General features: G+C 48.0%; 1 protein-coding gene across 9 annotated transcripts; it reads right to left on the reverse strand.

Moving 5' to 3' along the window:
* Positions 1 to 717: 717 nt before the first annotated feature.
* TMEM39B (transmembrane protein 39B) lies at positions 718 to 22,477 on the reverse strand. 9 transcript variants are annotated; one of them, XM_047727326.1, is made up of 10 exons: positions 22,386 to 22,477; positions 20,333 to 20,451; positions 18,291 to 18,417; positions 17,337 to 17,556; positions 16,651 to 16,734; positions 16,179 to 16,333; positions 8,521 to 8,857; positions 7,409 to 7,596; positions 2,584 to 2,704; positions 718 to 1,164 (listed from the first exon to the last, which is right to left on the reverse strand). In XM_047727326.1, exons 1-10 carry the CDS (start codon positions 22,460 to 22,462, stop codon positions 922 to 924), a joined length of 1,671 nt encoding a protein of 556 aa, XP_047583282.1. In that variant the 5' UTR covers positions 22,463 to 22,477; the 3' UTR covers positions 718 to 921. The 9 variants fall into 9 exon arrangements, with proteins under 9 accessions (XP_047583282.1, XP_047583287.1, XP_047583283.1 ...); XM_047727331.1 differs by lacking the exons at positions 20,333 to 20,451; positions 22,386 to 22,477 and adding an exon at positions 20,045 to 20,156 and having other exon boundaries at positions 720 to 1,164; XM_047727329.1 differs by lacking the exons at positions 18,291 to 18,417; positions 20,333 to 20,451; positions 22,386 to 22,477 and adding an exon at positions 16,901 to 16,945 and having other exon boundaries at positions 721 to 1,164; positions 17,337 to 17,476.
* Positions 22,478 to 25,699: the final 3,222 nt, after the last annotated feature.

Consider the following 25,699-nt stretch of genomic DNA (forward strand, 5'->3'; position numbering starts at 1 on the left):
ATTGTGCTTACCCTCCCCAAGTACACCAGGATGTTCCAAATCTCTGTGCTATTCCATGTGTCCTTTCCTCCACTTGAAGTGCCTTTCCCCCATTTTGTCCATCTAGGAAGTGGCTGACTACTCAGACTATCCCCTCCTCCAAGAAATCCAGAAAGCATTAAACATTCTCTCCTGTGTTACTATTGGAATGGCTATACTCATCCCAGTGTAGTAGGATCCTCTGTCTCTGTTTCTGTCTCTGGGCATCCTATAGCACACTCAGCACCTGTCAGACAGCAGGGTCTCAGTGACCTCGTGCTGAGAGCATCAGGACATCACATTCTGATAGGATAGTGGTGGTGTCCTTTGGGAGGGTTTTTTGACTGCTGTGTTGTCTTTGGCAAGTCACTATAGTTCTCTGAGCTCATTCTTCATCTACAGAATTGGAATGACAGCTTCTATCCACTAGGGTTGTCATAAAAGTTGGATTGAGACAAGGCCTATAATACACATAAGATTAATGTCTGGTACACAGCATTCAGCCATCAGTAGCTACCACTGTTTCCATGACCTCTGGTGCCTCCTCTCTTCTCTATTGGAGAAGGTAGGATCCACAGGGGCACCAGAAGTCACACATGGGGCTTCCTGGTCCAGAATCCTAACCTCTAACCTCTGCTCTCTGCTTGATAGGCAAGAGTAAGGGAAAGAAACAAAGGACACACAGGCTTAATGGGAGTATAAAAATAGGACTTTTTTTCCCCCTCATAATCACATCAATTATCAAAGAAACAAACAGTATGTAACAAAAATACAAAGCTCTGGTGAATTTTTTTTGTCTGTTTTTGTGGGGTTTTTTGCCCCTCACCCAACCCTCCCCAACAGTCCCTTCCCAGAGAGCCCCAGGCTGAAGCCTGGATGCTGTCCCTGGGATCACCCTGGGGCTTAGGAGAACCGGTGGTCCAGGTCCCTCTGGGGGCTGGCCGAGTAGGAGTAGGCCTTGCCCAGTACCAAGCGGTCCCGCAGCAGCTTGAAGAAGGCATAGTAGTTGCTGAAGAGGATGAGTGCCAGGGAGATCGTCTGGTGCCACTTTTCAGAAGACATTAAGGAGTACAGCTGGTAGACAATGACAGCACCCTCCAGCAGCAGAAGGATGTTGAGGATCCGCAGGGGTTTGCTGAAAAAGAACTGCCCAGGAAAGGGTAGGCAGGGATTAGAAAGAATGTTCCAGAAACCTGCCTCCTGGGTGGGGGTTGGGAGGTGGTGAAGGGGCCAGGTTCTTGGGGCCCCATGCAGATGTGGGTGGGGACTCTGCCACCCTCTCTGCTTTTGCTTGTGATCTTTCTTCTGTCAAGACTATTGCTTCCCACAGAAGTTAAGACCCTCCTCCAGCAAGCTTTTCTTGAGAGATCTTGCTTGCTCACTCACACTTTCTCTGGTCTACAATCGGCACCTTTTTATATGTGATCCTTCTGGGTACAGTCAGGTCTGAACAAATCAGAATCTTAGGTCATAGGTATGGAAAGTTATTAGAGACTCTACAGTCTGAGTCACCCACTTCTTCATGGGTAGCATCCCGACCTAGGCCCGAAGCTTGCAGAGCGTGTGGTGACAATTCATTCTGACCTGGTATTTACAAAGCAAGGTAGAGTGCTGGGACTCCAGAAGAATTTTTTGACCAGCTCCAAAGAGTGATTGACATCTAGAGAATCACGATTCTTCAGGGGCCAAGGTACCCAAACATCAAGAGCTGCTTACAGGGTGGGAACGGATGAGGCAGGAAATGGGGAGTCCAAGAAACCAGCACGCCAGGTTCAGCTCTGCACCTGAAAGCCTGCAGGACCCAGAGCAAACCCCTTTCCCATCTTGGCCTCAGGTTTCTCTACTGTGAGGAGAACACCCCAGATCAATGACTTCTCAAACTGTGTTCCTTGGAACCCCAGGATCTGAGGAGGCCTTTTAGGGGCCTATGACAGTGGTGAGTGGGAAGTGAAGGGAGTCCCAACCCATTCAAACAGAGCGGTGCCATCAGGTCCTATATACCTGACTTTAGTCTATGATTGTGTTGGAAAAAAGGATTTTGGTAGCAAGGTAAGTAAATAAAACGGAGACCACTAGCCTCGGTGATTCTGAGCAGCTCTTTCATAATGCTGAGTCCATGAGTGAGTCCTTACCATCAGACCCCAAGGTTCCCAGCAAGGCACCCTTGAACAAGTCAGACCCTAACTCAATTTCAGTCTCGGAAAATGCCCTGGCACTTTTCTCACAGGCAGGCAAAGGCTGAACAGAGGGTGCCTGGCAGGTGCTTACCACTGTGCCTGGCACACCATATGGAATGAGGACAGTTAGGTTTTTACCCCTAAGAAACTCTCCTTTTATGGTATCATCTTTCCCACCTCCGCCCGTTTTCAAAGATTTGCTAGCAAGTGAGCTGCGGTTATGAAGTCACCATCTGTATGGCTGTCCTGTGCTGCACATGTGGGGTTTCCTTTGGATCTGAGAAATACTGAAAATAGCTTTCTGTTGCTAGGACATCATTCTCCTGCCCCAGGATCCTCCCCATTTGAGATCAGGCCCCGCCCCTCCTTCCCAGGGGAGGAGACTCACGTGAAAGCGGAAGTGGGAGACGTCGGAGGGAATGGCCACATTGTAGTGGCCCACGGCTTTGTAAACGTTCTTGCTGTGCTTCACCAGCACGCCCTGGGGCCACATGCATTCTTCCGTCCACCTGGAGGCACAGCCCAACAACAGTGCCCCTTACACCCAGCTCAACCACAAAAAGGGGGTACCAGCAGACTGGGTCTGGTGTGACCACCAGGGCCCTACTCCCATTTCTATCATTTAGACACAGTGACTGTCCTTTTCTAGGTCTCAGGTGCCTCCTCTGTAAAAATGGGGTAAGAATCATGAGAAATTCATGGGACTCAGAAGTTCTAGGGTTGAGATTCATGTCTGCGGGACTGTCAAGAAATCCCTTTTCCCTCTTTGGGTGCATTTTCTTTATTTTCTTTCCTTTCTTTCTTTCTTTTTTTTTTTTTTTTAGCAAGAAAGAGAGAGAGTGAGGGGGACAGCAGAGGGAGAGAGAGAGAGAATCTTAACCAGGCTCCATGACCAGAACAGAGCCTGACATGCGGCTTGATGTCACAACCCTGAGATTGTGACCTGAGCCAATAGCAAGAGTCAATTGCTTAACCAACTGAGCCACCCAGGCACCCTTCCTTTTCTTTTTTAAAAGATTTTATTTATTTATTAGAGAGAGCGCGCACAGGGAACAGGCGAAGGGGCCGAAGGAGAAGGAGGAGCAGACTCCCACTGAGCACAGAGCCTGACATGGAGCTCAATCCCAGGACCCTGGGATCATGACCTGGGCCAAAGACAGAAGCTTAATTGTCTGAGCCCCCCAGGCGCCCCATGACTGGTCTTCGTAAAACACCAAGCTGAGCCTATTTTCTACTCAAAACCCTCCAAAGTGTTTTCAGTGCCCTTGGAATCAAGTCCCCAAGGACTCTCTCTGGCCTCTGAAGCCCTGCGTGGTCTTCCATGACTCCCGCTGCACAGACTGGGCTCAAGCCATTCCCGTCGGTTTCTAGTTCCTCCCATACCGTTTTATGTCTGCACGTAAGTCACTCCCTCCAACTGGACTGCCATTCCTGATGCCGTATCCTTCTGGCAAGCTCTTTCCAAACTCAGGATCCTCCAGGAAGCCTTTCTCACATTCCCCACAGAGTTCAGCATCCTTCAACAAACAGCTCCCTGAATCTCCTGCTACTGGTCCACTCTCCCCAGTGTTTTGTTACTTCTTTCCCTGTATCCCTCACTCGTCTGGGAGCCTTTAAGGGAAGGGACGGTGTCCATTTCATCTCTCTGTCCTCAGAGCATGGCACAAGGCCGGCACAGAAGGGGCCTCAGTGGGCACGTGAATGGGATGGTGGGATCTTCTATTTCTGCCATATCTCTCAGGTCCTCCCGTCCTGGGCCAGAGGACAGAGAATCACTGTCTACAAAAAACTCTAACTCATGTTCCTATCTTGTTGATTCATTTAAAAACCAGTTATTGGGGGCGCCTGGGTGGCTCAGTGGGTTAAAGCCTCTGCCTTCGGCTCAGGTCATGATCTCAGGGTCCTGGGATCGAGCCCCTCATTGGGCTCTCTGCTCGGTGGGGAGCTTGCTTCCTCCTCTCTCTCTCTCTGCCTGCCTCTCTGCCTACTTGTGATCTCTCTCTGTCAAATAAATAAAATCTTTAAAAAATAATAATAAAAAAAAAATAATAAATAAAAACCAGTTATTGGGATACCTGGGTGGCTCAGTCGGTTAAGCACATGACTCTTAGTTTCGGCTCAGGTCCTGATCTCATGGCTCATGAGAGAAATGTCAGACTCTGCACTCAGTGGGAGTCTGCTTGGATATCCTCCCCACCTTTCTCCTTCCCTGCTCATGGGCACGCTCTCTCCCTCTCTCCCTCTCTCTCTCAAATACATACATCAATCTTTTTTTTTTTTTTAATAAAAAACTAGTTATCCTGGGCACCTGGGTGGCTCAGCGGGTTAAGCCTCTGGCTTCAGCTCAGGTCATGATCTCAGGGTTCTGGGGTCGAGTCCCGCCTTGGGCTCCCTGCTCGGCAGGGAGCCTGCTTCCTCCTCTCTTTATCTCTGCCTGCCTCTCTGCCTACTTGTGATCTCTCCCTGTCAAATAAATAAATAAATTCTTTAAAAAAGCAAAACACTAGTTATCCTGTTATACCTAACAACATGGATGACCCTCACAGGGAATATGCTGAATGAAAAAGAAACTGAACCTAAGATTCCATTTATGTGAGGTTGTAGAATAGGTTAGTTTTGAAAGAAAAGTAGAAAAATTCATCTGGGTGGTGGTGGTAAGTTGGGGGTGGTCATTGGGAAGAGCCAAGAGGAAATTTTCTGAGAGGCTGTAAATATTCTACATCTTGTTCTATCTTTATGTGGGGGTACAGGTCTGCTTACACATGGGGGTACAGGTCTACCTCTACATGGGGGTACAGGACTGTCAAAACTCAAAGAATCGTATACTTTAAGTTTTTTGCATTTCAGACTCTTAACTCTAGGAAACAGGGTTGCTGGAGGGTAGGCGGGTGGGGGGATGGGGTAACTGGGTGATGGGCGTTAAGGAGGGCACTGGGTGTTAGACGCTACTGATGAATCACTAAATTCTACCTCTGGAGCTAATGATACACTGTATGTTAGTTAAACTGAATTTAAATTAAATAAAAAAAGAGTTGTGCATTTCACCATACATAAATTTTATCTTAAAAAAAGACTAGACACAAACCACAAAAATTTACCACAAACCTATGATAAGCCAGGCACTCTGCCAGGAATGAGATGGGGAGCGCTTGAAGCCAAGGACCCTGACCTCCAGGAGCTTTAGTCCTGGAATAACAGGCAAGTAACTAAGCAAACAGAGCGGAAAGTATTAGGTGCAATGATTATGACATGTGATGATCCTGGGGAGCATGGGGCAGTGGGCACGGAACCCATCCTGGCTGGTGAGGAAAGTGTTCCCAGAAGAAGCGAACTGCTAAAGGAGGCATAGCAATTAATCAGGAGAAGAAAGGTGGAAAACGTGTTCCAGGCAAAAGAAGCATCATATGCCAAAGCCTGGATTCAAACACGCATACAGAATTTGAGGACCCAAAGTGACCTGGTCTGGCTAGAGTAGAGTGTAAGTGGGGAAGGATGGGAAGAAAGGAGGCAGAAAAGGCTGGCACGACCCACTTCAGCAGCTGGGAAGCCATGCGAAGAAGCCTGGATCTTCTCTGCAAACCATGGTGAGCTGTGGACAGGTTTCTCCTTATGTTCACCTATATTCTACCTCTCTGCTCCTCCCTCCCCTCAGAGGCCAAAGCTAAGCCGAGTCCCCTTTAGGTCCATTTGGCAATGTCTATCCTCTTTCTTTGACCATTTGGACCGAGCCTGGGAGGGACCCTGACTAGCATGGAGGGCTGTTTGACCCCAAAGTTTATGCTCCTGACTACAGTTCTCTAAGTTATCTTACTTAACCTTACCCTAGGGAGAATGGTAGTAGCTTCCCCGTTTTATAGACCAGAAAGCAAAACCCCAAAAAGGCCACCTGTTTGCCAGACAGTCATGTATCACTTCCTGGAACACCAGAAAAAAGGAAGAAAAAAATTACTACTGATAAGAAAATGTAGCGTTCTTACTGGTCCTGACTCCTGGCGGCAGCCCAGGGACCCTTCTGGGGCTGTGTCTGAGGACCTGGGGAAATGGATAAGCCCCAAGCTAAAAGAAGGAATGTCTGTAAATAGCACCTACTATAATGTTCCATGGACCGTGCTAGGCACTTAGCTACTTTCCATCCATCCATCCATCTATCTATCTAAAGTGATCTCTCTGCCCAATGTGGGGCTCGAACTCACAACCCCAGATCAAGAGTCACGTGCTCTACGGACTGAGCGAGCCAGGCGTCTCTGTGGCCTCCCTTTGCATCTCTGCTTCTTGAGGGACCTACCTCTACAAACCTGTCCTAGGGGCCTCTTCTCTGCCACACCTGTGTTGGGCCCGAGGCTCAGATGTGATTCAGAAGGGCCCAGGTTGGAGGAGCTTCCAGTTTAATGGGGGAATACAGGCAGGAAAACGAGGGTAACCTGGGTGAAAAATACTGTGAGGACGGCCCCATGAAGGGTGAACCAGGCTGAGAGGAGGCTGGGCTCCCGAGAGGGTGCTCCTGTCTCTGCGGTGCTGTCCTGCAGCCGGGTTTCCTTCTTCCCATCATCTGTGTACATAGCTGTCACCCCCAGCGGACCGACCTCCTCAAGGACCTCATCTCGGTCATTTCCTCTCTGTGGCTCTGCTTCCCTGGCCAGGGTGCACCATTGACTAACACAGCACCCTATCCTCTGCCCAGACTGATGTTTCTAAGGCCCCTTGGAATGGGTTCCTCCACTGTGCAACAGCCTCCATAGCCCCCTCTGCCTGTAGGTCAAAGTCCAAGCTCCTCTGTTCAATACATAGCACCAGGCCCAGTATGGCATCAGAGGAAGTAAACGTCTGCCAGATAGGAGGTGACCTAACAACGGAATGGATCAGTGAGCAGGGAACAGAAGGAGAGAAGCAATGAATGAAGGCTAGAGTAGATCGGTCAATGAGTTGCTTAAGGACCAGTCAGTGAATGAGAAAGTCAACAAGTCTGTGAATTTACTGCTTGGTCTCCTCCCGTCTCCAGCACGCCGCAAGTTACCTAAGCACCGGGAACACGTCTGCCTTGGGCCCGGCCATACCCTACTCTAGTGGCAAGGTCTGGCTTACAAGATGTGCTCGATGGCCATCTGCTGGCGGAATGCACGAGCTGGGGAGGGAGGAGTCCAGCAGCTCCACAGACATGGACCCCGAGGGCTGGGGTTGGGCAGGGCAGGGCAGGGCAAGGGCGGGCGACTCACGGGTGCTGCAGCACGTTGGAGCACAGGGCTGGGTCCACCTTCTGCCAGCAGCCCAGGTGGGCGGCGGCCTTGTGCAGGAGGTCGCAGTAGCTGGCGGGCAGCAGGTGCTGCATGAGGATCACCGAGGTGCTGATGGACACCAGCAGGAAGAGCTCACAGGACCAGCGCTTGTCATAGTAATGCGTGTTCTGGGGGCAGTGGGAGATTGATAAGGCCTGGGGTGTCCCCAATGGCCTCACTCCCTCCCCCTTCCCTGATTCTATCTGCCTCAGAAACCGGGGCAGCCTTCCAGGGGGCCTGAGACCAAGGATCAAACTCCTAACACAGAGGGCTTACACGGGCTTGGACCCACTACTCCGTTCCCTACAAGCTCCTTTTTAGAAAAACTGCTCCCACCGCCTACCACTTGGAGCCAGTACAGGTTCTAGAGTCAAACTGACTTGAGTTCAAACCGTGGCTCTGTTGCTTATTAACTATGCGATGCTGGGCAAGTCACTGTACTTCTCTGCGCTCTTTCTCTTCCACCAAACGATAGGAACAGCTACCAAGCCTCTCTGAGAGGTGTCAGGAGGATTATCATACTCATTAAAAGCTCTAGCACGTTGTAGGTGCTCAAGAAACATCGAGTCGTCTCAGCTTCACATCACTCAGCGCAGTCCAGCCTGGGAGAAATGTTTCAAGCCTACTGTCTGCTGGGGAGGTAGTTTCCCAGAAGGCCAGACAAGCTAGAGAGAAAGCATAGGCTTTTCGAGTCACTTGGGTCTGGAAGACTCCTGACTTTCCTACTTAATGAGAGAGCTAGCCATTGTGACATGCCTGGGCCCACACGGCCCTCGTGAAATACATCACTGCTTTCTGTTATCCAGTACTACAAACAACCATGTCCTGTCCCCCTCATTGGCTGGGTGACCTTGTGCAGGCTGCTCCCTCTCAGTGAGCCTTGTTCTCTCCACTCTAAAATCGAGGCAGTCGTTACTCTGGCCCTCAAGAGAACAGATGGGAATCTTATCAAAAGCAGTCCAGTTATTCACGCAAGCAGGAGGGCTCCTGGGGGGCAGGCAGCAGGGTAAGGCCCCAGGCGGGCCCCTTCCCTCCCTGGGTTGGCTACGCACCTTCACGAACCAGACAGGCACAAAGGCCACATAATAGGCGCTCAGCATGGAGCTGACCAGCACTTCTTTCATGCGCCAGTTGAAGTCCATCTTGAGGAACTCCACCTCGCTGCGGATGAGACTGGGGGACAGGCAGCAGGCGTGGGTGGGCATAGCGTCCGGCCCGTACAACTGCCGCGTGTGCTGCTTCCACGTCTCCCGCAGTGTCAGCAGGTAGTCCCGGCTCCGTGCCAGGCCACTCACTGCCTCCCGGGGACCCATGGAGGCCATGTGGCTGAAGAGATTTGTCTTGCGGAGGTCGCAGTTCAGCTGCAGGAACGGAATGTACATCCCAAACCTGCTGGGGGAGACCATGGTGAGGGGAGGCCTGCCCGTGGGCCATGATCCCAACCCGAACCCAGGGAAGGAATCTTCTTTCTTCTCTGGGCTTAAGCTCTCCCGGCTGCTCAGAGGGGAGAATGTACCCATCCTTCTATCCAGCCAGACTCTGATCAGAAGATCAACCTAGGTATCAGCATGGAGTGCAGGCCGAGCATCGGGAACAAAGCAGGAAGCAGGAGATGAGGCACTGTCTCGTGGTCTGTTGCTGACTAACAGTGATCCTGACAGTGATCCCAAAAGCCCACATTCACTTGGCCACACTCTGTGCTCTAGACACTGTACTAAGCGCTTTACACGTGTTCTCTGCTTTTGCTTCTCCTAAGAACACTAGGCATTCAGTACTACTATCTTGTACTACTTTGAAGGAGCTGTGGCTTGGACAGGTGAAGTGGATTCTCCAAGGTTACCCAACCAGTAGGGAAGCAATAGGGCTGGGATTCAAACCCAGAACTGTCTGGCACCAAAGACCAAGACACATACTCAACAAATACTATGAGTGGTTAATCAATTAAAAATGTACAAGGGGTGCCTGGCTAACTCAGTCGGAAAAGGATGTGGCTCTTGATCTTGGGAGTCATGAGTTTAATTAAGGCCCACACTGAACACAAAGCTTACATTAAAAAAAAAAAAAATGTCCGCAGTACCACAAGAGATGTCCCAGTTATGACAGCTGCGTCCTCAAGAGGCAACTCTTCGGCTTACGGAGGAAGGCAGCTCAGGAACAGCATCTACGGTGTGTCTATTATGTGCCAGGCACTGAAATGGGCCCTTGAACAACAGAAATCTCTTTCCCTGCGTGGTACCCTTAGGGCTGGAGCTCACTAGTCAAGGGGTATTTTGACTGCATGGTTGGTATCTTTTGAGGAGAAAACTAGATGGACTCAAAGCCCAGGAAAGAAGATAATTATAAAAAGTAGTTAAAGGGCGCCTGGGTGGCTCAGTCATTAAGTGCCTGCTTTCAGCTCAGGTTAAGATCCCAGGGTGCTGGGATCGAGCCCCATGTCGGATTCCCTGCTCAGTGGGAAGCCTGCTTCTCCCTCTCCTACTCCCGCTACTTGTGTTCTCTCTCTTGCTGTGTCTCTATCAAATAAATAAAATCTTTAAAAACAAACAAACAAACAAACAAACAAATAAATAAATAAATAAATAAAAAGTAGTTAAGAGCCAGGGCACCTGGCTGGCTCAGTTGTTTGGACCATGTGACTCTCGACCTGGGGGTTGTGAGTTTGAGCCCCACATTGGGCAGAGAGATTACTTTAAATAAAAACAAATAAACAAATAAATAAAATTAAGGGCAAAAAAACAGCTAATGCCCAGCACAGTCCATGGAACATTGTAGTAGGGGCTATTTACAGATGTTCCTTCTTTTAACTTCTTTAGCTTATCTATTTTCCCAGGTCCTCAGACACAGCCCCAGAAGGGTCCCTGGGCTGCCCCCAGGAGTCAGGGCCAATGAAAACGCTACATTTTCTTATCAGTAGTAATTTTTTTCTTCCTTTTTTCCTAGTGTTCCAAGAAGGGATACATGAGTGGCCTAGGGCAAACAGGTGGCCTTTTTGGGGTTTTGCTTTCCGGTCTATAAAGCGGGGAAGCTACTACCATTCTCCCTAGAGTAAGGTTAAGTAAGATAACTTAGAGAACTGTGATCTGAAGCATAACCTTTGGTCAAATAGGCCAGGATTAAAACCCCAGCTCTGGTACTTACTAGCACAGTGATTTAGGGCAATTATTTAACCTCTATGAGCCTCAGTTTCCTTAATTTGCCCTAAGTTACAGAGCTCGTATGGATTCTCTATACTCAGTCAGGCATTACATGTACTGTTTTCATAAATGCTTTCTTTAAATCTTGCAACAAATCCAAGCATGGTGCTTGATCCAAATTAGAAGATCCGTAAAATTTCGTTTAGAAAAGAGAGACCAGGGGTGCCTGGGTGGTTCAGTGGGTTGAAGCCTCTGCCTTCGGCTCAGGTTATGATCCCAGGGTCCTGGGATGGAGCCCCGAATCAGGCTCTCTGCTCCGTGGGGAGCCTGCTTCCTCCTCTCTCTCTGCCTGCCTCTCTGCCTACTTGTGATAGATAAATAAATAGATAGATAAATAAAATCTTTAAAAAAAAAAAAGAAAAAAAAAAAAAGAAAAGAGAGACCAGTGATTCTGTGGGACAGAAAAGAAGACTGAAATGGGATTCCCAAAACACTCTTCAGGACACCTTGTGGGAATGAAGAACTGGGGCACCTACAGGAACATACAAGGGATTCAGACCCAAACTTAAGGCCAAGTACTTAAGAATCTCCCTGGTTTTGCCTCTAAGAAGGACTGCAGATATAATTAAGTTATTTGGTAACAGCAAGTGACTGCTTTGCAGGTCACAAGTTAGACGCAACTTCACACGCAAGATGGCAGATTCCCTCTCATCTTCTTCACTCAAGACGTGACAATATAAAAGTAGAAAATAAATTAATATCATCCAAAAGAATGGGAGTGGGGTTATCAGTTCACAAGTGATTCTGACAAATTTAGAAAGCAGATGGAAACATGTTGACAGATGAGGAAGGAAGCCATCATCTACAGCAGTGCTGTCCAAGAGAAATACAATGAGAATCACATATGTACTTTGAAATTTTCTGGTAGCCACATGAAAAAAAAAAAAGGAAGTTAATTTTAATACTCTAGTTTATTTAACCCAATATATGCAAAATATTATCATTTTGACATATAATCATTACTTCCAAGTAAGATTTTTACTTCTTTTCTTTTTTTTTTTGAAGATTTTATTTATTTATTTTGGAGAGAGAGAGAAAGAGAGAATGAGTGTGCATGGGAGTATGTGCAAGTAGGGGAGGAGCAGAGGGAAAGGCAGAGAATCTCAAACGGACTCCACGCTGAGCGTGGATCCCCATGCAGGGCTCAATCAGGGCTCATGACCCTGAGATCATGACCTAAGCCAAAGCCAAGAGTCAGGTGTTTAACCCACTGAGCTGCCCAGACGTCCCTACTTTCTTTTTTTGTATTAAGTCTTCAGAAGCTGATGTTCATTTCACACTGACAACACACTTCAATTTAAACTAGCCTCTTTCAAATGTTCAATAACAACAGGTGGCCGGAAGCTACTTAACTAGACGGTGTAGGTCTAGCATATATTATGAGAGGGCTACACTGGGGGTAGAAACTTATCTGCCCAGTGACCCAAGAGAATGACTTGATGTAGGCATAGTTGGTAAAGGGTAGAAGCAAGCTGCAGGACTGAACAAAGGGGATTAAACAAAGATGTGTATTTATTTGTAAAAGTCAGTCCCTTTATTCTCTTACCTCATACAACCTACCCTGAAGGATTCTGACATTAAAAAATTGAATAAGCTGTCTAGGGAGAACTGTGGTCTTTAATGGGGGCACCCTAGAGTAACCCCCTCACTCTGGCTTCTGGCCTATGGGGGCCCACAACCTGACAACTAGCACGGCACTCCCTCATCCTAAAGCAAAGTCTGCCAGTCCGTGTGTCCTGCTCATGTACTTAGAATTCCTGGCAGAGGGAGAGGAAGTGTACTCCAACTACTCAGTCTTTCATTGGTCAACGTAAAGAGATAACTAAAGAAACAAACTATGCTTGGAAAACCAGCAGAATGAAACAAAAAACTGACCCCATGGGAAATAAAAAATTGAGGGAACAGAAGAGATTTTTAAAACAAGAAAAGAATGCTATGAGAAAAGAACAATCAGAAAATAAGAGGCCTTAGAGATGAAAAATATGATTGCTGAAAAACTCAATAAAAAAGCTGGAAGATGGGGCGCCTGGGTGGCTCAGTGGGTTAAGCCGCTGCCTTCAGCTCGGGTCATGATCCCAGGTCCTGGGTTCGAGCCCCGAGTCGGGCTTTCTGCTCAGCAGGGAGCCTGCTTCCTCCTCTCTCTCTGCCTGCCTCTCTGCCTACTTGTGATTTCTCTCTGTCAAATAAATAAATAAAATCTTAAAAAAAAAAAAAAAAAAAAAAGCTGGAAGATAAAGTTAAGGAAATCTCCCTAGAGGCAAAGTAAAAAGAGAGAGCGGAAAAAGAAAGAGCCGGGAGAGAGAGAGACAGAGAGACAGAAACAGAGAGAAAGAAAGGTGGGGGGATGGGGAGGGAGAAAGGGAGAGAGATGAAAAATATGAGAAAAAATATAAGAGAAACAGATGATCAATCTATGAGTTCTACCACCTGATGACCATAGAGAACAGAAAAAAATAGAAAGGAAGATATTATCGAAGAAATAACAGGAGAACATTTTCTTGAAATCTTCAGGTTAAAAGAGTCCTAGAGTGCTGATAGGATGAATGAAAAAAGTCCCACACCAAACACCTCTTTGTGATATCTCTAAAAGTTTTCAGAAAAGAAAAAACAAGTCATCTACAGAGTACCTGGAATCAAACTGGCAGCAGACTTCTCATTAGAAACACAGGATGCTAGAGACAATGGAGTAATATCTTCAAACTTCTGAGAGGATATGAATTTGAACTCAGAAATCTACATTTAGCTGAACCACCAATCAAGCATGAGGGCAGAATAAAGACATTTTTAGACATGCAAGGCCTCAGAATGTTTATACCTCCCACATACCCATTGTTAAGGAAATTACCTGATAATGCACTCCAGCAAAATAAGGGAGAAAACCAAGAAAGAAGAAGACATGGGATCCAGGAAATAGTGGATCCAACCCAGGAAGGCAGCGAAGGGAAGTCCCAGGCTGAGAGCCGTACAGCAGGCCTAAAGAACCACTCCAGACTGGAGCAGGAGGATGGAGGGCTCCAGGAGGGATGTCTTTAGGGGGAAAAATGGACTCCAGGCAACAGGTAGCATGACTGAGAGGCTGGATAAACTTGAAGATATGCTGAAGGCCCATCATTCTTTTGTCAACAAGAAAAAAGAAAGGCAATTAGAACTCCAAGAAAAAAAAAAAAAAAGGCTGTATAAGAAAGTTACAATCTAAATACGAAGCAAACTAAAATGTGACATGATTTTAAGCAATTGATGGAATGTAAGAAAAGAGAAACCATTTGACCTTGACATGGAACTTCCTTTTTTTAAGAAGCCCAAGATTATAACTCAGTAACTATAGGGAAGGAGTATCATCTATGCACACTACTTGGTCCTGAAGTGATTGGTATTTTCATAATCATAACAACATCAAGACTACTTACTGCTTCTTGGCTTTTAGAATTAACCTTAGACAAAGAATGGAAGACTCAAATATGGTTATATAGAAGAATGTGAATGTCAAGCTTAATAATATAGAGTATAGCTGCCAGGAGTGAGAGGAGGAAGAGAAAAGGAGGAAAAGTGGATGGGTAGAATTCCTAATATTACCATCTACGTAAAAGGGATTAAGTTACTACTGTTGAAATAAAAAGTAAAGGCATACTGATATTATTGGAAAGATAATCAATGGAGAATAATAATAACAGTCATACAATATTGGGAATAGTACGGATGGAAGAGTGAACTAAGTAAATCTTAATCTGTCATTGAGCGGAATCAATGAGTGTATGCATGGATATGTGTATGATATGCTTGTAATGCATAAAACAGAACTTACTTCCAGGATATACGAGAAACCAGAAATACTGGTAGTTGCCTTTTGGAAGGGAAACTGGACAGCTAACAGACAGGAGCCAAGGAGAGACTTTTTCATTCCATATAATTTACACATTTCGAATGTATACATTTTACACATATTTATAATTTTGAATTTTAACTCTGTAAACCTATTATCCAACTATAAAATCAATTACGTGTTTAAAAGGAATAAAGGTACAAGGATACTAGAATTATGGGGGTAACTCAAAAAACGGTTGCCTCCAGGGCGCCTGGGTGGCTCAGTGGGTTAAAGCCTCTGCCTTCGGCTCAGGTCATGATCCCATGGTCCTGGGATCGAGCCCCGCGTCGGGTTCTCTGCTCAGCGGGGAGCCTGCTTCCTCCTCTCTCTGCCTGCCTCTCTGCCTACTTGTGATCTCTGTCTGTCAAATAAATAAATAAAATCTTAAAAAAAAAAAAAAAAAGGTTGCCTCCAATAGGGAAAAGCTAGGAACACCTCAAAAGGCTACCAACAGAAGACAAATACAACTGTGAGAAACCTATATAATGGAATACTATGAGGCCATTAAAAAAATGAGGAAGACCCGTATGTATTGCCATGGAAAAATACCCAGGTTATAAGATTATGTGAAAAGTGTAATAAATTATACAGCATCATGCATAGATTAATCCCTTCTTTTGTTTAAAAAAAAAGTGTAAGTGTGTATGCATGAATAGAAAAAATTGGGGAGGATACGCTGCAAATAATGGTTTTCTGGAGGACTGATATTATAGAGGATTTTCATTTTCTACATTAAAACTACTGTAAAGTTTAACGTGTTTGTAAGACATGTGTGTCACTCTTATAATTAAACATGAGTTATAACTGAAACAAATGTGATGGGGCTTCTCCCATGACAGCACCCTGTTGGTCATGCAGGGTAGAGAGGGCTGAGTATCTGGCTCTGAAGCTTTCCAGGACAGAGAACTGGTCCAGGTTGAGGAAACTCATGAAGCAGAAAGCCCCGGGGTTGGGCAACGTGTGTAAAATGTCCAGGCAGCCAGGAGCCTGCCCCAGGAACAGCCAGAATGGATGTCTTGCCAAAGTTCTCCCCAGCTCTAGGCCAAAAGGGTGCCATCCTGGGCTCCTCCCAGATACTATCTTCCCGTCCTCTATAATGTGGGCTCTGGTGAGATGGAGTGAGCAAACTGACACAAACACTGACATACACACATGCATGTGCAGATACACACACGCACACGCACACACGTTTCATGCACAGACACCCACGCAGAAACCTGCACACATGCAGGTGCTTGCATGCACACAGACCGGGGTGGGCGGGGGAGGGACTGAGAGATTACATAAACACCAAGCTACAAAAAAAGACGGAGAAAGAGAAAGAACGAGAGAGAAAAGGAAAGGAGAGGGAGACAAAGCCCATGCATCCCCATCGGGAACGTTCCTTTGGCATATACGCTCAGATCTGAGTCCCATTCTGACCTCCCCGTTGGCGGCACCTGGGGTACATGATGCCTGCTATCTCAGTTTCTGCTCCTGCAAAAGAAAGCTAATCATCTCGTTCTCAGGGTCATGCCGTCGGAAAACGTGAGAGCAGTGTTGCTGCCTTGCCGTGAGTCCACCAGGTGTGAGGGCCTGCTGACCCAGCCACACTCAGGGCAGAGGTCGGGAGCCGGGTGCTAGGCAGTGAGGGGGTGAAGTGAGGGGTACTCACGGATAGCAGAGGAACAGGAGGTTCAGGAAGGAGTAGGTCCTGAAGAGGTGGATGAGGGAGCGGCACAGACTCCAGCCTGTTGCCGTGAGAACGGTGAAGCGGGTGAGGAACAGCAGGACGGAGCGAAAGAGGGAGACCTTCCCCCTCTGAGAAGCCTGGGTCGGGGCGAGACAGGACGGGATGGGGCCTTGGACAGAGGCCACTGGGGCTGGGCCCACATCCCACCCAGCCTGGCCTGTGATCCACCCCCAAGGAAATGTGGAGCAGCAGGCTGGGCAGAACCTGGCAGGGTGAATCCTTTTCCTCGATGGCCCGTAAACTCCAAGAGTGATGGGATGTAATACTCTTCCACAGGGTTCAAAGGGAGCCCCAAGGAACTGCCTTAGGCTTGAAGGGCTTGATATGTTTCCCTGGTACCCCCAGGGGTAAGGGGAATCCCAAAGTCCCCGGCCAGCCTCTGGGACCCAATCACCTCCTTCACGATGGACCCAATGAAGCGGCGGCCCAGAACGATGGTGGTCACCATCAGCAAGTTGAAGTCGATCAGGTGGAAATTCTGTCGGGGGGGGGGGGGGGTGGGCAGAGGCCGGGGGTCACATGGGCCCCCTGCCCACATACGGGCTTTTTTGATCCCCACCTCCCCCTGCCCAGTCCTTGCCACAGGGACTGTCCCCACTCTCTGACCTTCACAGGCCTCCAGCTGAGTCAGGCCAGGAAATTACCTAGAGGAGCAGAACAGGACCGAGAGAAGGGAAGTGGGACAGTCCCTGGAGATAAGAGAGTGGTGTGTGAGCCCTCTTGCTCTGATCACCCATGCCCCAGTCCCTGCACCTCTTGGCATGGTGATCTTTTCACTCGTGAAGTATTCAGTTCGTGCCTGTGGCTCTTCTCCCCCACAGGACTTAAGATTTTGCGCTCTTTAGGCAGTATCTGTCAGAGTTATCTCTGCTACCTTTCAAATGCCTAAAAGGGTACTGAGCAATTAGGGGTGAGTGTTCAGGAGTCATTTGCTTCTTGTTCCTTCTACACTCTGCACGCCCAAGTGTACAAGGCGCTTGGTAAACTGTATTAAACTGCACTCAAACGTCACACACACACACACACACACACACACACACACACACACACACACACGGCTGGTCCTAGCTGGGCACCTACCAGGGAGGTGTGGGAGGGTGGGTGGGAGGGTGGATACCACCACACTGTCTTGTAGATGTTGATATAGTGGACGAAGAGGGCTATGAGCTGGCAGAAGAAGAGTTGTAACTCAAACAGAATGCTGGCCTGGACCGGCAACTCAGGGATCCTGCAGTGCTGGAGGGGCACAACTGTCTGGGTGGCCAGTGGTGGGCTGGAGAGGCCCGTGCCGGAACTGCTCCTGGGAAGTGGGATGGGAGAAACAGCAGCGGCTGACCTGAGAACCCCACCAAGAAGGGCTTCCAGGACAGGGTGGTGGGACTGGATCAGAAAAGCAGCTCATGGCAACGAGGGAGTCCTAAACCTGCCCGTCAGACGATGGAGTCAACAGAGCCTTTTCCTATCCCTAATCTTATTTGGGCTTTCCAACATTGGCCAGGAAGGAGAGAATTATTAGATCCATTTGACAGGGGTGCCTGGCTGGCTCAGTCGTTGAGCTTCTGCCTTTGGCTCAGGTCATGATCCCAGGGTCCTGGGATTGAGCCCCACATCGGGCTCCTTGCTTGGAGGGAAGCCTACTTCTCCCTCTCCCATTCCCCTGCTTGTGTTCCCCCTCTCTCCCTGTGTCTCTTTTTGTCAAATAAATAAATAAATAAATAAAACCTTTAAAAAAAAAAAAGATCCTTTGGACAGATGAGGAAAATAAGGCCCCAAAAGGGGAAACAACTTTTTCAAGCCACCAGAAAATCAGGAGCGGGATTGTAACTAGAATCTAGGCCTCTGGGCTTATTACCCTATATCCCACTGCCTCTGCCCAAGTGACCATCCCCTGAGTCTTTTTTTGCTGCTCACTGTACTCAACCCCCACCTGACATCTGGGGCATCAAATCCCCCGCCCGAGCCCAATGAAGGAGAGCTTTGTTCGTACTGCCTCTGGGAGCCCAAAGTGAGGGGAAAGAGATAGAGGTGGTTTACCTGGTTCGAGAACGGACGCTAGTGACCGACGCGCTGGAAGTATGGCCCCCACCAGAGCCCCCTGAGGATCCTGGCTCACACAGAGGATTTCGACAGTAGGATGTCCTGTTGGGACCTCTTCGTCCTCCTGTGGGACTCAACATACGGTAGATCCTCAAGCCAGATGGCAGAGATCAAGGATAATAGCAATACTAGCTACTAGTTACCAGATGTCTCCTTTTATCATAGCCACAGAGACCTCTGACCCAGCCCCTGCCTCCCTCTTCAGCCTCATCTCCTACCATTCTCTCCTTAAGCAAACCAAACTTGTTGCTACCTGTTGTACTTGCTATGTCCTTTCTGCAAAGCCCTTACCTGACTGCCATTTTTAACGTACTCGCCCCTATAACTCTCATTTCTATTTTTTTCCCACAACAATTCACTCTTGGAATTTATCTTATTCATTTGTTAACATATTTATTGTTTGTCTTTCTCACTAGAATGGAAGGTCAGTGAGGTCATTACCCTTGTCTTTTCTACTGTTGTATCCCTTCCTTCCACCATAGTGTCCAGCATAAAGTCAGTGCCCTGTGTTTGTGGATGAGTGAAATGAGCCCAGCAAAGTAGGTCTTCCACAGATTAGGAAACTGAGTTTACATTGGGTCACAGGTAGTCTGGGGGTCTAAGGCTTGAGCTCTTAGCTTTGATATACACTGCTTCGTTCAGATACTACAAGTATCTCTCTAGGCTTACGATTCTGTACATCCTTGAAGCCCTTCCCTCCAGAGTCCGAGATCCGGCTCAATAGGTGTCTCAAGGTCAGGACCAGAGCCTGAGCATAGGGTCAAGGATGTGGGCTCTGGGAGAATGCTGTGGTTGTGGACTCAAAACCTACGTTCTCTAGGCTTAGAAGTCTAGCCCAAGCTCCCAGGCACCATCCAGCACAAAGGTCCTACACAAAGCTCCGAAGCACCACCCCAGTCCTAATCAAAGTCACAGCCTTGTTCAAACCTCCTCACCGCAACACCGCGCGGGCACCCTTGCCCTAGCTTCCCAGTTCCGCAGCTTTTCCCAAATGTCTCCAGAAAGTACTTACCCAGGAGCTCTGCACCCGACCAGCCCCAACCCAGAAGCCCTGTTCATATGCTATTATACCCTATTATACCTGGCTTAAACGTCCCACACATGCACCCTCAGTCCAAAAGCTCTACCACACCTACTCTCCTCTTTGGAAGCTCTACACCCACATAAAGCCCCTGGGCCCAGAAGCTCCGCCTACACACCGTTGTCAGCCCAGAAAACCCGCCCACAAGCCAATAAAAGCTCGCTCCGCCCAGAAACCCCGCTCCAGAATGGGCTCCCTTGGTCGGGAAGGTCTCCTTCCCGACCCATCGCCCCCAGTGCCAAGACCCTACAGCCCAGAAAGCCCCCACACAAGCGCCAACAGCCCAGGAGCTCCGCCCTAGCACCAAGGCCCCGCCCACTGCTAAGCACGGTCCCCACTTCTAGCCCAGGTGAGCAGCTCCCCACCAAAGCCCAAGCCCCCAAAGGCCCTCTCCATTTCAGAAGTCCCGCCCCCAGTGCCAATGCCCCGCCCCCACAAGTGAGGCCCCACCCCGCAAAGCTACAGGAGGGGGCGGGGTCCCTCTGTGCCCCGCATCCCCTCCCCCTTCCCTCGCCGGGATCCTGTCCGCGTGGGGGAGCAGTCAGCATCTTGGCCATCCCGACCCCCACGCCCGCCCGTTCCCCGGCTGAGCCGGTGCCGCTCCGCTCACCCATCTCCTCCCCCCGGCGCTCTCCGCTCCGCCGCCGCAGCTCCTGCGGGCAATATGTCGGAGGCGACGGCGGCCGGGAGAGGACTAACCGCCGCAGCCCAGTCCCCGGGTATCAGCCGCGCGCTCCCGCCAGGCCGCCAAATTTGCATACAAGGCGGGCTGGAAGCCGGGGGCGCGCTTCTTAAAGGGGCCGCGCGGACAAAGGCGGTGGCTGCGCTCTCTTTGTCTCGCGGTCCCCTACGCCCTTCCTGCCGCTGCTGCTGGAGACCCCAGAGGGAGGGAAGTCACCTCCTGCTCTTCTCGTGCGTGCCTTCTCCCAGCATCTCCTCAGGCCCGAGGGAGGGGGCCGGAACCGCCTCTGGGCTCCTGCCCAAGATGAACTGTATCCAGCAGTGGCCCGCAGGCGCCTGAAACTCAACGGGTCCCAAATTGGCTTTCGTCTTTGTCTTCGGCCTTGTTTTTCTCTAGTCCCCCCTAATCAAAACCTAGGAGTCTTTTCCCTCTTTCCTTTGATTCCCCCAACCAATCTTTTACCTAGTTTGGCTGACCCTAAGTCCTAAATCTTTCTCCTGTCATCACTTTAGTGGGAATCCTGATTCTGCTTGTTCTGAGCCGTGAAATCTTGTTTCTTGGTCTTTACATTGAGGCCGGTAATAGTCTCCTTGTAGGTCCTGGTGAGAGTTGAGTGAGATAACGGATGTAGAACAGGGTCTGTTTTAACAAATGTTAGCCATCATTATTAATAGGATGCATGGCCGACACTTAACACAGAGGAAGTACTCAATAAACGAGCTATTCCTACTAGCTGTTAGGACTTCTTCCCTCACAAGACCTATAAACTGTCTCAGTCACCTGGTAGTTCCTTGGCTTAGCACAGTGCTTGGCACATAATAGACATCAGTATTCAATTAATTGAATGAACGAGTAGATATTAATTAATAGATATTCACAGAGCTCGACAGTTAAGTGGGAGGAGATGGACATAAAATTAGTAAATTCTGTATTATGTTAGACAGAAATAATTGTTGTGGAGGTAAACAGGAAAGGGGGATGGGAAGTTGCAATTTTAAACAGGACAATCAGAGTAGGCTTCACTGACAAGGTGAATTTTGACCAAACACTTGAAGGAAATGAGTCAGTCATACAGATATCCAGAGAAAAGGGATATTCCAGGCAGAGGGAAAAATCAGTGGAAGGGCCTTCAGGTATGAACACAGCTAGTTTGTTTAAGAAGCAACAAGATCCGGGGCGCCTGGGTGGCTCAGTGGGTTAAGCCGCTGCCTTCGGCTCAGGTCGTGATCTCGGGGTCCTGGGATCGAGTCCCGCATCGGGCTCTCTGCTCAGCGGGGAGCCTGCTTCTCTCTCTCTCTCTGCCTGCCTCTCTGTCTACTGTGATCTCTCTCTGTCAAATAAATTAAAAAAAAAAAAAAAAAAGAAGCAGCAAGATCCGTATAGCTTGGCTGGAACAGACATGAGAGTGGGATATGAGAAGGGATGGACCTTACCCTGAATGAGACAGGGAACTATTGGAGGGTTTGAACTTTCATTTTTAAAGACTCACTCTGGCTGCTGGTAAGAATAGACTGTAGGGACACAAGGGTGGAAGCAGGGAGACCAGACAGAGGACATAGCCATGATCGTAGCAAGAAATATTGATGGATTGTACCAGATTGAGCAAGGGAGATGTGTTGGATTCTGGATTTGAAGGTAAAGGCAATAGGATTTGTAGACAGATTGGATAGGTGTGTGGAGTAAAGACAAGACTGAGTATTACTCCAAGGTTTGTAGCCTAAGCAAATGGAAATGTGTAGTTTAATTCAACACATATACATCTATTAAATTACTGGTTTTACACCAAGTCAGGCCTTCCCTTTTGGGAGAAAAGAGGCCCAGAGAGGGAGAATGACCAGCTCACAAAGTGTAGAAACCATGGCTGAGATTTCTTTTTCTGGCCAAAGAAATTCTGACAGAAGAGTGGATTCTGACCTCTGTAGAGTACTGACTTTGAAATGTATCTTGTTAATTTCTGAATTACCAAAGCCCACCACTACCTAGCATATGATAGGCCTTCAAGTGAGTATTAGTTCTGTTGTGCAGGTAGTGGCAAACTGGCTCTTAAAAGGGAAGTCATTGGGAAGGAAAACTAAATGGTTTTGGGAATATCTGTAAAAGCACGAAGCTGGGCCATTCTTGGGAACTCATTTTAACTCAGGTCAGCAAACACTGCTGAGTGTCTGTTATACAGCAGGGAATACAGATGCTGATGTGCAACTCATCACTGGGAGAGACAGAGGAGAATCAATAAATTATGGCACAGCATGGTAACAGTAGCAGTATGTACCAAGTCTGGAGGTGGACGGAAGGTGAGTAACTCTGACCGGGGCGGTAGTCCAGAGAAGGTTTCATGAAAGATGACATCAGAGCTGGTTTCTGAAAGAGGAGTAAGAGTTGCCCTGTTATGCCCCTATGGGAAGTGCTTGGCACATAATAGACATCAGTATTCAATTAATTGAATGCAATAGCTGGGGTCTGGTAATTGTCTTACAGGGGCTGGTGGCAGAGGCATGCTTGCTGTCCGTCTATTGTGTGGAAGGGTGCTGGACCTTGTACAGGGCAAATACTCAGGAAATGTTTGCTTAACTGATTTGAGGGCATTCATACAACCCAGTGACCCAGTGTAAGAGAGTAAAGCCACTCAGATGGACTGCTGTGCATGTAACCCCTAGACAGGGGCTCCTGCCCACCTTGAACAGGTTGATTTTGCCTGCCCAACATCCATTCTCCCTGCTGATTAGAATGTTTCAATTTTCCCTTGGGGAACTACTCTCCCTCCCATGCTCTCAGTCCACAGGGGGATCTGGTGGAGCTGCCTTACTCTGCAGTTCCCGTGTGGGCAGGTAACCTTGGCCTGGTGAATCAAAGCATTCCATCCCTGCCATTCCAGGCTTCAGTGACTGGTTTTGGGGTTGGGGGCTTAGTGACACTAGTCAGGCCAAATAAGATGCGATGCAATCGTAGGATCTTTGTTAGAACAGTTGGGAAATCATTTCCTCCCCTCTGGGATGGTTAAGCAAGCAAGATATAAGAGCTTGTGGTGGCTGTGTTGCCACCTTTTAGGGAGGTAGAACTTAGACAATGAAGGAAATACAGAAAAGTAAAAAAATCAGTAGACACTGTCTTGATAGCATCATTTGAAACCCTGGATCCAGCCACACCTGAATCCTTTGTGGACCTAAAAAAATATATTTATTTACTTATTTTTGCAGGGGACGGGAGGAGCAGAGGGAGAAAGTGAGTCCTAAGCAGACTCACAAGTGAACCTGGAGCCAACAGTGGGCTCAATCCCATGACCCCGAGACGATGACCTGAACTGAAATCAAAGAGTGGGACCCTTAATTGACTGAGCCACCCAGGCACAACTGGACTTTTTCTATTTCAACAAGCCAGTTTGTGTTTGGTGTCTGATGACTGCAACTGAAATAATCCAGAACAATGTACACTTCTATCCCAGTATCCAGCAGAAATATCTAGGGTCCTAGTTTTTTCACATCTGCTTTCGACAGGATCGCTGGGGAAGAGAAACAGAAGATGGCAGGATGTTGGTTAGGTTCTTTTTTTCCAGATCTGTGGCCTCATGTCTTAGCTGTTTTATGACCTTGGAGCCCTCCCTTCCTTTCTTTGCATCTTTATTTCCTAACTAACTTGCTCTCTATTGGTTCTTCTAGGAGTCTGAATTTTTGAGGAAATGCCACTGGCTCTGGGCCAGCCCTGTGTCATCGGGTTGGGATCTCTTCCTTGGTCCTGTTATTCTGGGGCCACGGCTGGCAATTCTGTCCTCTGTTATCAGTAGTTTTCTACCAGAATTCGGAGACCTCTAGTGGCACCTAGTGGGGGGTGCTGAAACCACGGGATAAAACACATACTGCTTTCTGGAGTGTCAGTTTTATTCATGAAAATGAGAGGCAGTATTTTCAACATTTAAGTGTCATTATTCAGAGCACTTTCTCTGTGCCAGCCTTAGAATCAAATCCTGGCTCCACCACTTACAAGCTTCCTGACCTTGGGGAGTTGCTTAGCCTCCTTGTGCTTAGCCTCAGTATCAAGAGAGGGTAGTATTAGTACCTGTCTTAGGAGATCATGGTGAAGATTAGTCTGCGGAAAGTACTTAGAACAGGGCCTGGTACACAGTAAGTGCTATTTAAGTTTTAGTTACTATAATTGTAACACAGATCTATCATGAAGTACAAAGAAAACTAATGTGAATTTAGGACTGAAGTCGTTGGGGCACCTGGGTGGCTCAGTGGGTTAAGCCTCTGCCTTCGGCTCGGGTCATGATCTTGGGGTCCTGGGATTGAGCCCCACATCGGGCTCTCTGCTCAGTGGGGAGCCTGTCCCCCCCCCCGTCTGCCTCTATGCTTACTTGTGATCTCTGTCAAATAAATAAGTAAAATCTTAAAGAATATATATAAATAAGTAAATAAGTAAAATCTTAAAAAGAAAAAGATTGAAGTCATTGAAGAAATGTCATCTGTAGCTTCCAGATTCACAGGGCTTTGCTCTTTCTTCTGCCAGCAAGAATACTTACACCTGATTTTTATTACACGTGCCAAAAGAAAATCCGTGTGTTTTCATGTTCTTCTAATTTCCTGAGCCATTCTTACTTCCACGTGTATGTTAGTCTCCCCGTCTATCTTTCCCCATCTTGGGGCCATCCTTCCCACCTGTACGCATCTGGACGTTCGTCTTCCCATGTCTTATAGTATTTAATTATTATAAAGATAATAAGTGCAAGCTTTAGAATATACTGTACTTCTTGTTAGGTGTTCAAAAACGAACAGGATTTGGGTAGGTAATGTACTTGGGCAGGGATGGGAGTGGGCAATGAAGATACAGAGAACAGCATGAGCAAAGGCCCAGGGGCAAGCTATGTTCTGGGAGAGCAAGTCCATTTCGGCTTGAGAGCAATTGAAGATGGGGTTGTAAAAAATAGCTTAAGTTCTTGAATGCTACATATAGTGAAGAGTTTGGACTTGATTATACTTTTCTAAGCCTGTTTCCTCAGTAAAATTAGGATGATTCCTGTCATTGAATTGTGATTAATGACAGAGGCAAGCAGGTGGGAGAGATAGCCTATGTAAAAAATGGAACAAGGGGCACCTGGGTGACTCAGTTGGTTAGGTGTCTTTTTTTTTTTTTTAAAGATTTTATTTACTTGACAGAGAGAGATCACAAGTAGACAGAGAGGCAGGCAGAGCGAGAGGGAAGCAGGGTCCCTGCTGAGCAGAGAGCCTGATGTGGGACTCGATCCCAGGACCCTGAGATCATGACCTGAGCTGAAGGCAGCAGCTTAACCCACTGAGCCACCCAGGCGCCCAGGTGTCTGACTCTTGATGTCAGTGACATCAAGCCCCAATTTGGGCTCTGCACTGGGTGTGGAACCTGTTTAGGACTTTTTTTCTCTCTCCCTCTGCCCCCACCCCCACGCTCTCTCTTTCAAAACAAAACAGAACAAAACAAAATGGAATGATTGTCATTAGGAATGGGGACAAGGATTCTTCTTTCCTTGGCAAAGCAAACCAGCCAGCCTCTCAGGGTGGCCTGCAATTTAGTCTCTGAGATTTTCCTGCAATGCACATCTCAACCACCAGAGGGAGC

Source organism: Lutra lutra, chromosome 4 (genome assembly GCF_902655055.1).
Source record: "Lutra lutra chromosome 4, mLutLut1.2, whole genome shotgun sequence".
In the NCBI taxonomy this organism is placed as follows: Eukaryota; Metazoa; Chordata; class Mammalia; order Carnivora; family Mustelidae; genus Lutra; species Lutra lutra.